This window comes from Aotus nancymaae, unplaced genomic scaffold, assembly GCF_030222135.1.
Source record: "Aotus nancymaae isolate 86718 unplaced genomic scaffold, 86718_ANA_hifiasm-v0.15.2.pri h1tg000021l, whole genome shotgun sequence".
NCBI lineage: Eukaryota > Metazoa > Chordata > Mammalia > Primates > Aotidae > Aotus > Aotus nancymaae.
The window spans coordinates 15,817,179-15,833,163 of NW_026988433.1; the positions used below are offsets into that span (position 1 = coordinate 15,817,179).

General features: G+C 44.2%; 1 protein-coding gene across 3 annotated transcripts in view; it reads left to right on the forward strand.

Moving 5' to 3' along the window:
* NOS1 (nitric oxide synthase 1) overlaps positions 1–15,985 on the forward strand; it is a 231,872-nt gene that overhangs the window by 126,309 nt on the left and 89,578 nt on the right. For all 3 annotated transcript variants that reach the window (XM_064379759.1, XM_064379761.1, XM_064379760.1), the window contains exon 3: positions 3,408–3,534. In XM_064379759.1, coding sequence (XP_064235829.1) covers positions 3,408–3,534 — 127 coding nt within the window. The remainder of the gene's footprint in view (positions 1–3,407; positions 3,535–15,985) is intronic.

Sequence of the window (15,985 nt, forward strand, 5' to 3'; positions counted from 1 at the left end):
TAGCTTGAACCTGGGAGGTAGAAGTTGCAGTGAGCCAAGATCACTCCAGCCTGGGTGACAGAGCAAGACTCCATCTCAAAAAATAAAATAGATAAAAAAAGAAAGGCTCTTGGCAGCCCATAAGTCACACCTAGTTTCAAATTCCAGTTGTACTATGTGTTTATGGTGGGACCTTGGGAAACTTACATAACCTCCCTGGGTTCAGCTTTTTCATCAGTAAAATGGGGGCTTTTAATGTCTGCTGAAATTAAGTGAAATAACTTCTGCCCAAGTACCTGGAATGTTATAGAGGCTCCAGATACATTAACCTCCCTTCTCTGCTGAATCCTTGTGTATGGTCATGTGATGTAGGATCAGGAGTTTCAGAGCTGAAAGGGAACTGAGTGACACTTAGAGCAGCACTCTCAACAGACGATACTTCTGTTTATGATCATGTAGGTAACCACTGACTTAGGAAATGCCTGTAATCAAGAGCCACTCTGGGTATGTTTTGGTGACATTTTAGCGAAGGTAAAACAGAATGTTCCCTCTTACGAATGCAAACCTCTCCAGGCAGAAGAGCGGAAGTGGCTTTGACGTGGGCCACAGGGACTGCGTGAAACACAGCAGGCAGGGGATCTGGGTGGCCCAGAGGAAGCTGCTGGAGGGGCCACTGGGGCTTATGCTCTCAGAGCTTGGACTGTGGCTTCTGGTTCATTCCAGATGACTGTCATTGGGGGCCAGATTGGGGATGGAGGAGTCCCCAAAGCTGGGAACATAGAACAGAAGGCAAGACAAAGGCCAGTCTTAATGCCCAGGACTCAAACCAAGATGGGCCACAGGGCAAGCTGCACTGCCCAATTAGGGAATAGACAGAGGCCATTGTCAGAGTCAAATCGGATAGGAGAGCCAAATGGAGAAAGACTGTTGGGAAGCAGGAGGGCAGGACTCAGAGAGTAGAAGAACTCAGAGAGTTAGACAGGTCTGATGAGGCCATCTGGATTCTAGTGCCAACTCCTATCTCCATCTCAGACGGTGGCCAGCCTGTGGGCCTAGCTGAGATCACCTCATCCTGAACCTGTTAGAGTTCAGGAACAGGGAGCCAGGAAAACTTACTGGGTAAGAAGTCAGATTCTGGCCGGGTATGGTGGCTCATACCTGTAATCCCAGCACTTTGGGAGGCCGAGGCAAGAGGATCACTTGAGTCTGGGAGTTTGAGACCAACCTGAGCAACACAGTGAGACTCTGTCTCTACAAAAAATTTAACACATTGCTAGGCATGGTGGTATGCTCTGGTAGTCCCAGCTACTGGAGAGGCAGAGGTGAGAGGATCGCTCGAGCCTAGGAGGTCAAGGCTGCAATGAGCTATGATCGCGCCACTGCACTCCAGTCTGGGTGACAGAGTTTAGACCGTCTCCAAAAAAAGTCCGGCTCTAGCATCCAGAACAAGCCTAGGTTTGAATCTATCATCACTGGCTGTGTGACTTAGGCTAGTAACTTACCTGCTCTGAACTATAGTTTCCTCATGTGATGATGATTGTGAGGATGACACTGGTGGTCATGAAGATGCTGGTGTGGTCATGATGCAGAGGAGGAGGAAGATGATGGTGATGATGGTGATGCTGACTGATGGTGATGATGATGGCGCTGATCATGAAGATTAGGATATGATGAAGTTGATGATGATTATGATAAGGGTGATTATGGTGACGGCGATGGTGATTATGGTAGAGGCTGATGAGGAAAGTTAGATGATGATAATTACAATAATGATGATGGTAACAGTGAGAATCATGGTGGCTGTGGTGATGACTGTGGTAGTGGTGGTGATAAAAATGATGGTGAGGCCAGGCGCGGTGCTCACGCCTGTAATCCCAGCACTTTGGGAGGCCGAGGCAGGCGGATCACAAGGTCAAGAGATCGAGACCATCCTGGCCAACATAGTGAAACCCATCCCTACTAAAATACAAAAAAATTAGCTGGGCATGGTGGCACGCCCCTGTAGTCCCAGCTACTCGGGAGGCTGAGGCAGGAGATTAGCTTGAACCTAAGAGGCAGAGGTTGCAGTGAGCCAAGATTGCACCATTGCACTCCAGCCTAGCACCTGGCGACAGAGCGAGACTCTGTCTCAAAAAAAAAAAAAAAAATGACAGTGATGGTGGTGATGATGATGATAGTGACAGCCCCTCCTTTAGAATGGGTGTGATGAATGGGCCGGAATACTAGGCTTTGCCACTATGTGACCTTGAGCAACTTAGATTCTCTCTGTCTCCCTTACCGCAACCATAAAGTGGTGATTAACAGTCATTCCTGGACAGGTTCAGTGGCTCATGACTATGATCCCAGCACTTTGGGAGGCTGGGGTGGGAGGATCACTTAAGCCAAGGAGTTCCAGACCAGGCTGGGCAACATAGTGAGACCCTGTCTCTACAAAAAATAAAAAAGTTAGCCAGACATAGTGTTACACCCTTGTAGTCCCAGCTCCTCAGGAGGCTGAGGAAGGAGGCTCACTTCAGCCCAGGAGATCAAGGCTGCAGTGAGTTGTGATTATGCCACTGTATTCCAGCTAGGATGATGGGACAAGTCTGAGGAAAAAAAAAAAGTCATTCCTGCCTCAAAGGGTTGTCACAAGAGTTAAATTCACTAAAACTCATGGCCAGGCATGATGGCTTACTCCTGTAATCCCAGCACTTTGGGAGGCTGAGACAGGGGCATCACTTGAGTGAGCCCAGTTAGAGATCAGCCTAGCCAACACAAGGAGAACCCATATCTAATATAAGTAAAATAATTTTTTAAAACCTACATGTACAGTGCTTGGCACATAGTAAGTGCTTAATAAATGCTCTCTCTCCTTATTAATAGTATTTTGTTGTTGTTGTTGCTGCGTTCCCTTTAATTTTCTGAATCATTCTGTTTGTCCTGAGCTGCTATTGTTCAAAGCCAAAAGTCTTGGTCAGGATCAGAGTAACTTATCACCCCAAGCCCACAGGACCTCTCTATCCTTCCTGCCTCCTACCTTTTCCATTGGTAGGTGTCATGAGCGTTAAGTTGTCCAGGGGTTTGCGGCATGGAGTATTACTAGGAAACAGGCCTCCTGTGTTCCCAGATCCTTGGAATGAAGAAGGGAGAGGGACAAGCAAAATCCTTCTCCTTGCCATCCTGAAATAATGTCCACAGAGATGGGGATGCACCAGCTGTCAGGGTCACCTTGGATGAGCTCCCTTTGTGATTGACACCCGGAGCTGCCTTCCCACATGTCACTGTGGATCTTTATGAAGCAGCCGTCTGGGTACCCGAAGCTCACTGGCTCACATCGAGTTATGTGAGTGAGCCACTGAGGTTCTGTACAGACTCAGGACTTCCAGATCAAAGCAACCAGTGGTCTCTCCTGATGTCCCCTTCCTCACCTGCCCCACCTTGCCTTTCAGAGATTTGGATGGCAAGTCACACAAACCTCTGCCCCTTGGCGTGGAGAACGACCGAGTCTTCAATGACCTATGGGGGAAGGGCAATGTGCCTGTCGTCCTCAACAACCCATATTCAGAGAAGGAGCAGGTAAGTATTTGATGCCAACCTGGTACCACCCTGCCTTCTCAACCCCTCCCAGGTGAGAAGATGAGGGGAGGGAAGCTAAATCCTAAACTATATCATGATGGAAAGCAGCCGCTGTGGCTGGAGAACTTGGGAGGCCGAGGCCAGGAGTGCTTATCCTCAGATGTGGACCTCGACTTTGTTTTTGGGTGGTTTGGTATTGTTGGTGAGCTTGCCATTTTATACATTTTAATTATGTTTCTACCAGGAAAGGCATTCTTATAGTTCCAAATTTAAAATATGTAAAAGATACATGGTAGCTGGGCACAGTGGCTCATGCCTGTAATCCTAGCATTTTGGGAAGCCAAGGCAGGAGGATAGCTTGAGGTCCAGAGTTCAAAACCATCCTGGCCAACATGGCGAAACCCTATCTCTACTAAAAATACAAAAATTAGCCTGGTGTGGTGGCACACACCTGTAATCCCAGCTACTCAGGAGGCTGAGGCAGGAGAATCTCTTGAACTTGGGAGGCAGAGGTTGCAGTGAGCCAAGATCACACCATTGCTCTCCGGCCTGGATGACAGAGCAAGACTCCCTCTCAAAAAAAAAAAAAAAAACCACCACCACCACCAGCAGCCTGGGCTACATAGCAAGACCTTATCTCTATAAAAAAAATTAATTAGTGGAGCATAATGGCATATATCTGTAGTTCCTAGCTACTCAGGCAACTGAGTCAGGAGAATCACTTGAGGACAGGAATTCAAGCCTGCAGTGAGCTGTGATATAGCACCTCTGTACTCTAGCCTGGGTGACAGAGTGAGACCCTGTCTCTAAAAAAAAATTGAAATAAATAAACAAAAAGATACATGATGAAAAGCTCTGTTTCTAATCCCAGCCACATAGTTTTCTTCCCCAGAGTCAAGCAATATTAAAGGTTTTTGTGTATTCTTTTAGCCATGTTTTATGCATTGACAAACACATATCATTCTTGACATATTTTTATACAAATAAGAGCACATTACACATGTTGTTTTATACTTGCTTTTCACTTTTTTGTTTTTTACTTTAGGTGCATACTATATCTGGCATTTCTCCCCATGTTATCCCTCCCCACCCCCCGCTCTCTCTCCCCGACCCCCCCAACTGCCCCCAGTGTGTGATGCTCCTCTCCCTGAGTCCACGTGTTCTCATTGTTCAACACCCACCTATAAGTGAGAACATGCGGTGTTTGGCTTTCTGTTCTTGTGTCAGTTTGCTGAGAATGATGGTTCCCAGATTCATCCAAGTCCCTACAAAGGACATGAACTCATCGTTTTTTATGGCTGCATAGTATTCTATGGTGTATATGTACCACGTTTTCTTTGTCCAGTCTATCATTGATGGGCATTTGGGTTGGTTCCAGGTCTTTGCTATTGTACACAGGGCTGCAATGAACATACGTGTGCATATGTCTTTACAGTAGAATGATTTATGGTTCTTTGGGTATATACCCAGTAATGGGATTGCTGGGTCAAATGGAATTCTATTTCTAGATCCTTGAGAAATCGCCACACTGTCTTCCACAATGCTTGAACTAATTTATACACCCACCAACTGTGTAAGAGTGTTCCTATTTCTCCACATTCTCTCCAGCATCTGTTGTCTCAAAATGATCGCCATTCTAACTGGCGTGAGATGGTATCTCAATTGGTTTTGATTTGCATTTCTCTAATGACCAGTGATGATGAGCATTTTTTCATATGTTTGTTGGCCTCATGTATGTCTTCTTTTGTAAAGTGTCTGTTCATATCCTTCACCCACTTTTGAATGGGGTTGTTTGTTTTTTTCTTGTATATCTGTTTTAGTTCTTTGTAGAGTCTGCGTATTAGCCCTTTGTCAGATGGGTAGATTGCAAAAATTTTTCCCATTCTGTTGGTTGTTGATTCACTCTAATGATGGTTTCCTTTGCTGTTTTGATTACTGTAGCCTTGTAGTATAGTTTGAAGTCTGGCAGTGTGATGCCTCCAGCTTTGTTTTTTTTGCTTAGGATTGTCTTGGCTATGCACCCTCTCTTGTGATTCTATATGAAGTTTAAAGTGATTTTTTCCAGTTCTGTCAAGAAGGTCTTTGGTAGCTTGATGGGGATAGCATTGAATCTATAGATTACTTTGGGCAGTATGGCCATTTTCACTATATTAATTCTTCTTAGCCATGAGCATGGAATGTTTTTCCATCTGTTTGTGTCCTCTCTTATTTCATTGAGCAGTGGTTTGTAGTTCTCCTTGAAGAAGTACTTTACATCCTTTTTTAGTTGTATTCCTAGGTATTTTATTCTCTTTGTAGCAATTGTGAATGGGAGTTTGCTCTTGATTTGACTCTCTGTTTGTCTGTTATTGGTATATAGGAATGCTTGTGATTTCTGCACATTGATTTTGTATCCTGAGACTTTGCTGAAGTTGCTTATCAGTTTGAGAAGATTTTGGGCTGAAACGATGGGGTCTTCTAGATATACAACCATGCCATCTGCAAATAGAGACAGTTTGACTTCCTCCTTTCCTAATTGAATACCCTTTATTTCTTTTTCTTGCCTGATTGCTCTGGCTAGAACTTCCAATACTATATTGAATAGGAGTCATGAGAGAAGGCATCCTTATCTAATGCCTGATTTCAAAGGGAATTCTTCCAGCTTTTGCCCATTCAGTATGATATTGGCTGTAGGTTTGTCATATACAGCTTTTATCATTTTATGATGCATTCTGTCGATACCTAGTTTATTGAGAGTTTTTAGCATGAAGGGCTGTTGAATTTTGTCGAAGGACTTCTCTGCATCTATTGAGATAATCATGTGGTTTTTGTCTTTGGTTCCATTTATGTGATGGATTACATTTATGGATTTGTGTATGTTGAACCAGCCTTGCATCCCCAGGATGAAGCCTACTTAATTGTGATGGATAAGCTTCTTGATGTGCTGTTGCAATCTGTTTGCCAGTATTTTATTGAAGATTTTTGTGTCAATGTTCATTATGGATATTGGCCTGAAGTTTTCTTTTTTTGTTGAGTCTCTGCCTGTTTTTGCTATCAGAATGATATTGGTCTCATAAAATTAGTTAGGGAGGATTCCCTCCTTTTATATTGTTAGATACAGTTTCAGAAGGAATGTAACCAGCTCCTTTTTGTACGTCTGGTAGAATTCGGCTGTGAACCTATCTGGACCTGAACTTTTTTTGGTTGGTAGGCTATTGATTGCTGCCTTTACTTCAGCCCTTGTTATTGGTCTATTTAGGGTTTTAACTTCCTCCTGGTTTAGTCTTGGTAGAGTACAAGTGTCTAGGAATTTATCCATTTCTTCTTGGTTTACTGGTTTATGTGCATAGAGCTGTTCATAGTAATCTCTGATGGTAGTTTGTGTTTCTGTGGGATCAGTGATGATAGCCCCTTTTTTGTTTTTTATTGCATCTATTTGATTCTTCTCCCTTTTCTTTTTTATTAATCTGGCTAGTGGCCTGTCTATTTTGTTGATCTTTTCAAAAAACCAGCTCCTGGATTTATTGATTTTTTGAAGGGTTTTTTTGTGTCTCTATCTTCTTCAGTTCTGCTCTGATCTTAGTTATTTCTTGTCTTCTGCTAGCTTTTGAGTTTTTTTTTTTTTATCTTCCTCCTCTAGCTCTTTCAATTTTGATGATAGGGTGTCAATTTTAGATCTTTCCTTGTTTCTCATGTGGGCATTTATTGCTATAAATTTCCCTCTCAACACTGCTTTAAAGGTGTCCCAGAAGATTCTGGTAAGTTGTGTCTTCATTCTGATTGGTTTCAAAGTACATCTTTATTTCTGCCTTCATTTCATTGTTTATCCAGTCGACACTCAGAAGCAAGTTGTTCAGTTTCCAAGTGGTTGTACAGGTTTGAGTGTGTTTCTTAATCCTGAGTTCTAGTCTGATTGCGCTGTGGTCTGATAGACTGTTTGTTATGATTTCTGTTCTTTTGCATTTGCTGAGGAGTGATTTGCTTCCAATGATGTGGTCAGTTTTAGAGTAAGTGCAATGTGGTGCTGAGAAAAATGTATATTCTGTGGATTTGGGGTGGAGTGTTCTGTATATGTCTATTAGCTCCACTTGGTACAGCTCTGTATTCAAGTCCTGGATGTCCTTGTTAATTTTCTGTCTCTTTGATCTGTCTAATATTGACAGTGGAGTGTTGAAGTCTCCCGCTATTATTGTGTAGGAGTCTAAATCTCATTTTAGGTTGTTAAGAACTTGCTTTATGTGTCTGGGTGCTCCTGTGTTGGGTGTGTATATATTTAGGATAGTTTGCTCTTCTTGTTGGATTGATCCTTTGACCATTATGTAGTGTCCTTCTTTCTCTCTTTTGATCTTTGTTGGTTTGAAGTCCATTTTATCAGAGATTAGGATTGCAACCCCTGCTTTTTTTTGTTCTCCATTTGCTTGGTAAATCTTCTTCCATCCCTTTATTTTGTTCGAGTCTATGTGTGTCTTTGTATGTGAGATGGGTTTCTGAATACAGCACACTGATGGGTCTTGACTTTTTATCCAGTTGCTAGTCTGTGTCTTTTGATTGGGGTGTTTAGGCCGTTTACATTCAATGTTAATATTGTTACATGTGAATTTGATCCTGCCATTTTATTACTGGCTGGTTCTCTTTCCCTTTGGTTGACTCATTTTCTTCATTTCATTTTTGGTCTTTGCCAATGGGTTTGCTTTTGCAGTAACTGGTACTTGTTCCTTTCCGTGCTTAGTGTTTCTTTCAGGAGATCTTGTAGGGCAGGTCTGGTGGTGACGAAATCTCTTAGTAATTGCTTTTCCATAAGGGATTTTATTTCTCCTTCACTTACAAAGCTTAGTTTGGCTGGATATGAAATTCTGGGTTGAAAGTTCTTTTCTTTAAGGATGTTGAATATTGGCCTCTACTCTCTTCTGGCTTGTAGGGTTTCTGCCGAGAGGTCCTCTGTGAGTCTGATTGGCTTCCCTCTGTGGGTGACCTGACCTATCTCTCTGGCTGCCCTTAGCATTTTTTCTTTCATTTCAGGTGAATCTGACAATTATATGTCTTGGGGTTGCTCTTCTTGAGGAATATCTTTGTGGAGTTCTCTGTATTTTTTGAATGTGAATGTTGGACTTGCTAAGCTTGGGAAGTTCTCCTGGATAATATCCTGGAGTGTGTTTTCCAGCTTGGATTCATTCTTCCCATCATTTTCAGGTACACCGATCAAGTGTAGATTAGGTCTTTTCACATAATCTCATATTTCTTGGAGGCTTTGTTCATTTCTTTTTACTCTTTTTTCTCTTGTCTTGACTTCTCTTTTTATTTCGAGTTGATCTTCAATCTCTGATATCCTTTCTTCTGCTTAGTTGATACAGCTATTAAAACTTGTGTTTCCTTCTAGTAGTTCTCGTGCTGTGTTTTTCAACTCCATCAAGTTGTTTATGTTCTTCTCTAAGCTGGTTATTCTAGTTAGCATTTCGTCTAACCTTTTTTCAAGGTTTTTGGTTTCTTTGCATTGAGTTAGAACGTATTCCTTTAGCTCAGAAAAGTTTGTTATTATCCACCTTCTGAAGCCTATTTCTGCCAATTTGTCACACTCCTCAGTCATGTTGTGTTCCTGTGTTGTTGAGGAGTTGTGATCCCTTGAAGGAGAAGAGGTGTTCTGGTCTTTGATGGTTTCATCTTTTTTGCACTGTTTTTTTCCCATCTTTGTGGATTTACCTGGCTGTGGTCTCAGGGAGCTGCTTGATGAAGTCGCTTGTCTGCCTGTCGAGGGGCTACTGGGTTTCTAGGGACTCCTTCAGGTTACTAGGGAAGCTTCCTGTGTCTTTTTTGTTTGCACTGGGTGTTTAGGCCTGCCTCTTCCACTGACTTGGCGGCGCTGCTGGGTGGTCAAGAATGCAGTCCTGTTGCTATATAGGCTTCCTGTGTTTTTTGTTAAAACATGTAGCCCAGTCCCACCCCTCTAATAGTGGGTTGTGCCCTTCCTCCACTGGGCTGGATCATTCAGGGTTCAGCTCAGACTGTGGCACTGGCTGCACAACCAACTAGAGTCAGAGCTTCAGCCCTCTGGAGTTTGTGGGGGAGGGTAGGGACCTGCCCAGGCACACCCGACCCTCTCCCCCTTTCAGCTTCTTCTCTCTCCGGTCATGGGGTAGGGGCCTGCCGCTTTTCACTTATTAACATATCTTAGAGATTAATCCCCATTATAGGTAAAGAGGATCTTAGTTCCTTTTTTTATAGCCACATAATATTGCACTGTGTGGTCATCCTGTAATTTATTGTATCAGTCCTTCATAATGAGCCATTGTCAATATTGTGCTATTTGGCACAGGGTCAGGCTTATCAATAGAATAAGTTCCTAAAAGCCAGTCATGGCTACTCACACCTGTAATCCCAACACTTTGGAAGGCTGAGGCAGGAGGGCCCTTGAGCCCAGGAGTTTGAGACCAGCCTGGGCAACATGGTGAAACCCCATTCCTACAAAAAATACAAAAAAATAATAATAATAACTGGGCATGGGGGCACATGCTTGTAGTCCCAGCTACCCTGGAGACTGAGTGGGGAGAATCATCTGAGCCCAGAAGATCAAGGCTACAGTCAGCTGCAATTGTATCATTGCAAATCTGCACTCTAGCCTGGGCAACAGAGTGAGACCATGTCTCAAAAAAACAAAAAAGAATAAATTCCTAAAAGTGGGATTGTTGGATCAAAAGTCATGACATTTGTGATTTTGGTGATACTTGCCACAGTGGTTGTATCAATCTTAGCAGCTAACTAGGAGAGTGACTGTTTCCTCACAGCCTTGCCAATTCCATCTGTTATCCAACTTTTTAGTCTTTGCCAATCTGTTCAGATGTGTTTTGACAGCTAAGTCGATATCACTTCCAAAGAGTGGCTGGATTTGGCTGGAGATCAGCAGCACCTTTGTCTCACCTGTCCAGGAAGCTGACAGGTCAGGCCAGGGCAACATTAGGGAAGCATGTGAATTTCACACCCATCCTCTGCATTGCAGTGAAGTCAGGGTGAAGTGACTAGTGGGGAGTCAGTAGGTGGGGGTGGCTTAGGTAACTCAGCAAGTGATGATCTGCTTCATTTTCCTGATGCTTGGCCTACAGATGGCAGCTTTCACTGCCAGCTCATCTAAACAAGGCCTCAAAGCCTCTCTACGTAGCTTCAGCGGGGAGAATGAGGCATTCTAGAGCCTTGGCGGCAATTGCTTTCCTTAGCTGCTGATGGCTGGCCAGGAAGATAAGGACATTAGGGATTCTGTAGTAGGTCAGATCCATGGTCCCACTAGCTGACTGTCCCTCTAGCAATGATATCTGGAAATGTTTGCTGGAAAAGCCCAACTGTAGACTTTTATTATGTTGTCCTCAAAAGTCAAGACCACACCATAAGCATTAGGAAACTATTCTCCATTCATGATTAAGTAAACAAATATGGTTTAAAATGCTTTTATATTTTCTTTCTTAATTAAAAACAAAGAGGTATGGCCATCATATGAGCCCTCACAGGACAAAAAAGGACAGAAAGAGGCAGTCTCAGCCCAGATCTAACCTGCAGACCTGATTTGTTAGGTCTATACCGTATTGTCCTAAGAGATAATTTATAGTTATATTGTAAATGTATTACCAATGTTTCAAATTTTTACATAAATATATCTACAGCTTCTCTTTATATAAATGTACATAATCTGACCACATTGAGCCTATATTCTTTTTTTTGTTTGTTTAGAGACAGAGTCTTGCTCTGTCCCCGAGACTGGGGTGCAGGGGCACCATCATAGCTTACTTACTGCAACCTCAATCTCCTCGACTTAAGAGATCCTCCTACCTCAGCCTCCTGAGTAACTAGTACTACAGGCTGATGCCACCAGACCTGGCTAATTTTTTATATATTTTGTAGAGACAGGATCTTGCTATGTTGCCCAGTGTGGTCTCGAACTCCTAGTTCAAGCAATCCTCCCTTGCCGGCCTCCCAAAGTGCTGGGATCATAGGTGTGAGACACTGTACCCAACCATATTCTTATGGGGCAACAATCTGCATAGACTGAATAGCAGCTACCCACTCTAGACAGGGTGTGGCTTTCTAGTTGGCCACAAACCTCACCACTCCCTATTGTCTCCCTCTTATTAAGGCCAGTGTCTATTGTCATTTATAATAGCATTAGTGCTTTTGATTTCTTATAATAGGAGGAAAGTTAAATCTTTTTGTATCCATCTCTTTTTTATTATTTATTGTGAGACAGAGTCTCTGGTGCTATCTCCGCTCACTGCAACCTCTACCTCCTGGATTCAAGCATTCCTCCCCACTCAGCCTCCCAAGTAACTGGAATTACAGGCATGTGCCACCACACCTGGGTAATTTTTATATTTTTTAGAGATGGGGTTTCACCATGTTGGCCAGGCTGGTCTCAAACTCCTGACCTCAGGTGATCCACCTGCCTCGGACTCCCAAAGTGCTGGGATTGCAGGTGTAAGCCACTGTGCGTGGCCCCATGTCTTTTTTCTAAGTGGCAGGTAGAGATGGACCAAGAGGTTCATGTTTTAAGAAAGATTGTTTTGGCCAGGCACAGTGGATCACATCTGTAATCCCAGCACTCTGGGAGGCCGAGGCATGTGGATCATTTGAGCCTAGGAGTTTAAGACCAGCCTGGGCAACATGACAAAACCCTGTCTCTTCAAAAAGAGTATAAAATATTAACTGGGTGTGGTGGTGCACACCTGTAGTCCCAGCTTCTTGGGAGGTTGAGGTGGGAGTATCACTTGAGCCAGGGAAGTTGAAGCTGCAGTGAGCCGTGATAGTGCCACTGACTCCAGCCTGGGCGGCAGAGCAAGAATCTGTCTCAAAAAAAAAGTAATAATAATAACCTAAGAACATTCTTCATTTCCACACACACAAAAAAAAGTCTTTCTTTTTTTTTTTTTTTTGAGACGGAGTTTCGCTCGTTACCCAGGCTGGAGTGCAATGGCGCGATCTCGGCTCACCGCAACCTCCGCCTCCTGGGTTCAGGCAATTCTCCTGCCTCAGCCTCCTGAGTAGCTGGGATTACAGGCACGCGCCACCATGCCCAGCTAATTTTTTTTTGTATTAGTAGAGACGGGGTTTCACCATGTTGACCAGGATGGTCTCGATCTCTTGACCTCGTGATCCACCCGCCTCGGCCTCCCAAAGTGCTGGGATTACAGGCTTGAGCCACCGCGCCTGGCCAAGTCTTTCTTTTTTAATATGCAACTAAGAGTCCTGTTTTGAAGTTACTTAGCCTTCTTTACTGATTGACCTTACCCAACTACCACCTCTAGGTATCAGTTTATAATTCCTGGCCTGCAGTAACTCTTGAGATTTTGGTTAGAAGGAAGAAAGAGGGGAGGCCTTGACCCCATCAGAAAGATACTAAAAGTCAATGCAGAAATCTGAGCAATGGCAGACTCTGGTCATTTCCTTTCACACTGCCCATCTCAGTTAGACAATGCCAACTGGCAAAACATAACCTTGGACTTCAACCCTGAGGAATGGAGCTCAACATTGAGAACAGGGCCTCTGGGATTGGAAGATCAGATAGGCGTTTGCCTAAAACAAAATGGAAAAAGGCATTATAGTAAAAGGAATGCAGGGCTGGGCGCAGAGGCTCACTCTCGTAATCCCAGCACTTTGGGAGGCCGAGGAGGGAAGATCTCCTGAGGTCAGGAGTTCGAGACCAGTCTGGCCAACATGGCAAAACTCTGTCTCTACTAAAAATACAAAAATTAGCCAGGGATGGTGGTGGGCGCCTGTGATCCCAGCTACTCAGGAGGCTGAGGTGGGAGAATCACTTGAACCTCAGAGGCTGAGGTTGCAATGAGCTGAGATCATGCCACTGCAGTCCAGCCTGGGTGACAGAGCGAGACTCCATCTCAAAAAAAAAAAAAAAGAAAAGAAATGGTTGTGGCTGATAACATTGCACTTTTTTTTCTTGCTAAGGATCATTATTCTCTGAGGTTGTCTTTGGTGCTACCACCACCTGAGACACATGCTGAGTTTTCACATCATCCTATAGGCTCTTATCATAATAATCATCTTAAGTGAAAAGCTGCTACCCTAGATAAATAATGTGAGGACCTGCTGTTGGACCATTCTCCCTGCACAAACTCAGGACTGGAAGGAGGACCACCAGCCTTTGCAGGACGTGACAATGAAAGGACAGGAAGATGTATGCAGAACTCTCATTAAGGCCTCTGCTAATATAGAAATTCCATTTGCTTCAAGAAAGGAAGGACTTTGAGGGTGCTAGTGAAAGAGGGTAAGACTGAATCTTCCAAGGTTAAGTAGGTCTGCCAAGCAGTTTTAACCTAGAGAGTTCCCGGGAGCATGACTGATAGACCAGCAGGACTTGGGATTTATGTTCCTCTTTGCCCACCATCAAATCCTGAATGTAGGATTTCACCCAAAAAGATTTAAAACCATGGGCCAGTCTGGGCATGGTGGTTCATGCCTGTAATCCCAGCACTTTGGGAGGCTGAGGCAGGCAGATCACCTGAGGTCAGGAGTTCAAGACCAGCGTGGCCAATGTGGTGAAACCCCCATCTCTACTAAAAATACAAAAATTAGCCAGGCATGAGGGTGCACACCTGTAGTCCTAGCTACTCAGGAAGCTGAGGCACAAGAATTGCTTGAGCCTGGGAGGCAGAGGTTTCAGTGACCCGAGATTGCACCACTGCATTCCAGCCTAGGCAACAGAGTGAGACTCTGTCTCAAAAATAGACACACACACATGCGCGCGCGCGCGCGCTCACACACACACACACACACACACACACACACACACACACACACACGGGCCTGCAAAATCATCCTGGCTCTGTTGACTGAGATTCAATTTTCCAAATGCCTCTCAGAAATAGAGCTGGGGGGAGACAGAGACCCTAGCGCTCGGATGTATTTGAATCCCAGCTCCAGCACAAAGGAAGCAGCCCTGTTACCACCTGTTAGACGTCTCCATAGGCACAGCCTTCAGAAATGCTTCCCAGGCTGAGCAAATTAACAGAAAACACAATGTTCTTTTTTCCATCCTGAAAGCCAATCTCCTAACCTCGCCTCTACCTCCTTAAAGCCACTGTACACGGAGCTCCTGGAATCAGCTTCTCTCCTTCCAGTTGTAACCCACATTTACGGCTTGTTTAAGCATCCACGGGGACCTAGTATTGTTAATGACACAAAGAGGAACCCAGTCACTACCTGCAATCCTGAGTCAAGAAGGGATAGGTGGGGTTGAGAAGCAGCTTTGCTTTGGCAAGGCAGCAAAGCAACTCCCAAGGACTGGGCAAAACGCAATAGACTGCAGTTGAAGCAGGACAGATGCAAGTTAGACATGAGGAAGAACTTCCTGACACAGGAGACTATTAGTTCCCAGAGGAAATAGTGAGGTCTGACCCACTGGGAATCCCAGAAAGGGGATTCCCACCCTCTTCGATGCTCTTATTTGTCTAGATTCAAAGAAAATCAGCCCTAGAGGCATCTTCTTTTAAGTTTGTCTCAGAAGGCTGAGGCATTAATCTTTATCTAGCAGTCATTTCTCTGGCCGACAGTCTGGGTCACTGTGGGTGAGGCCAGTGAGACTCGAGTCCCCGGTTGCAGAGCACGTTATGTATATAACTTTGTGACCCTCACCTTTACCATCCCCCTGCAAATTGCATCTGGCCTGGGATTGTAGATAGAACAAATCAGTTCATCTGTCACCATTCACTCGCTAACCTGCCGTATGCATAGTTCTGGGGTAGAAGCAAAGCTGAGCAAACACAGACCTCCCTGCCCTTGAGACCTTCACAGATGTGTGTTGTGAGAGACTCATATAAGGTTCAGTTAGTGCTGAAATAGAGAGGCACGCAAAATGCTTTGGGAACATAATTACCTCAGCAGGTAGATACCAGGGAAGGTTACCCCAGGAGGTCACATCTGGTCTGGGTTTTGAAGATTAGGTAGGAGTTTACCTAAAAGAAAATGGAGGCCAGGTGCAGTGGCTCACACTTGTAATTCCAGCACTTTGGGAGGCTGAGGCGGGTAGATCACCTGAGGTCAGAAGTTCGAGACCAGCCTGACCAACATAGAGAAACCCCATCTCTACTAAAAATATATAATTAGCCGGGTGTGGTGGTGCATTCCTATAATCCCAGCTACTCCAGGGGCTGAGGCAGGAGAATCGCTTCAACCCAGGAGGTGGAGGTAGTGGTGAGCCACGATTTCGCCATTGCACTCCAGCCTGGGCAACAAGAGCATAACTCTGGAAAGAGAGAGAGAGAGAGAGAGAGAGACAGAGAGAGAGAGGAAAGAAGAAAGAGAAAAGAAAGAAAGAAAAAGAAGAAAGGAAGGAAGGAAATGGGTAAAGGTATTATAAGGGAATGGTTGTGGCTGATATGTTGCTTTTTATTTTTCTTTCTAAGGATCATTATTAGTTCTCTGAGGTTGTCTTTGGTGCTAACACCACCTGAGACACATGTTGAGTTATGACATCATCCTA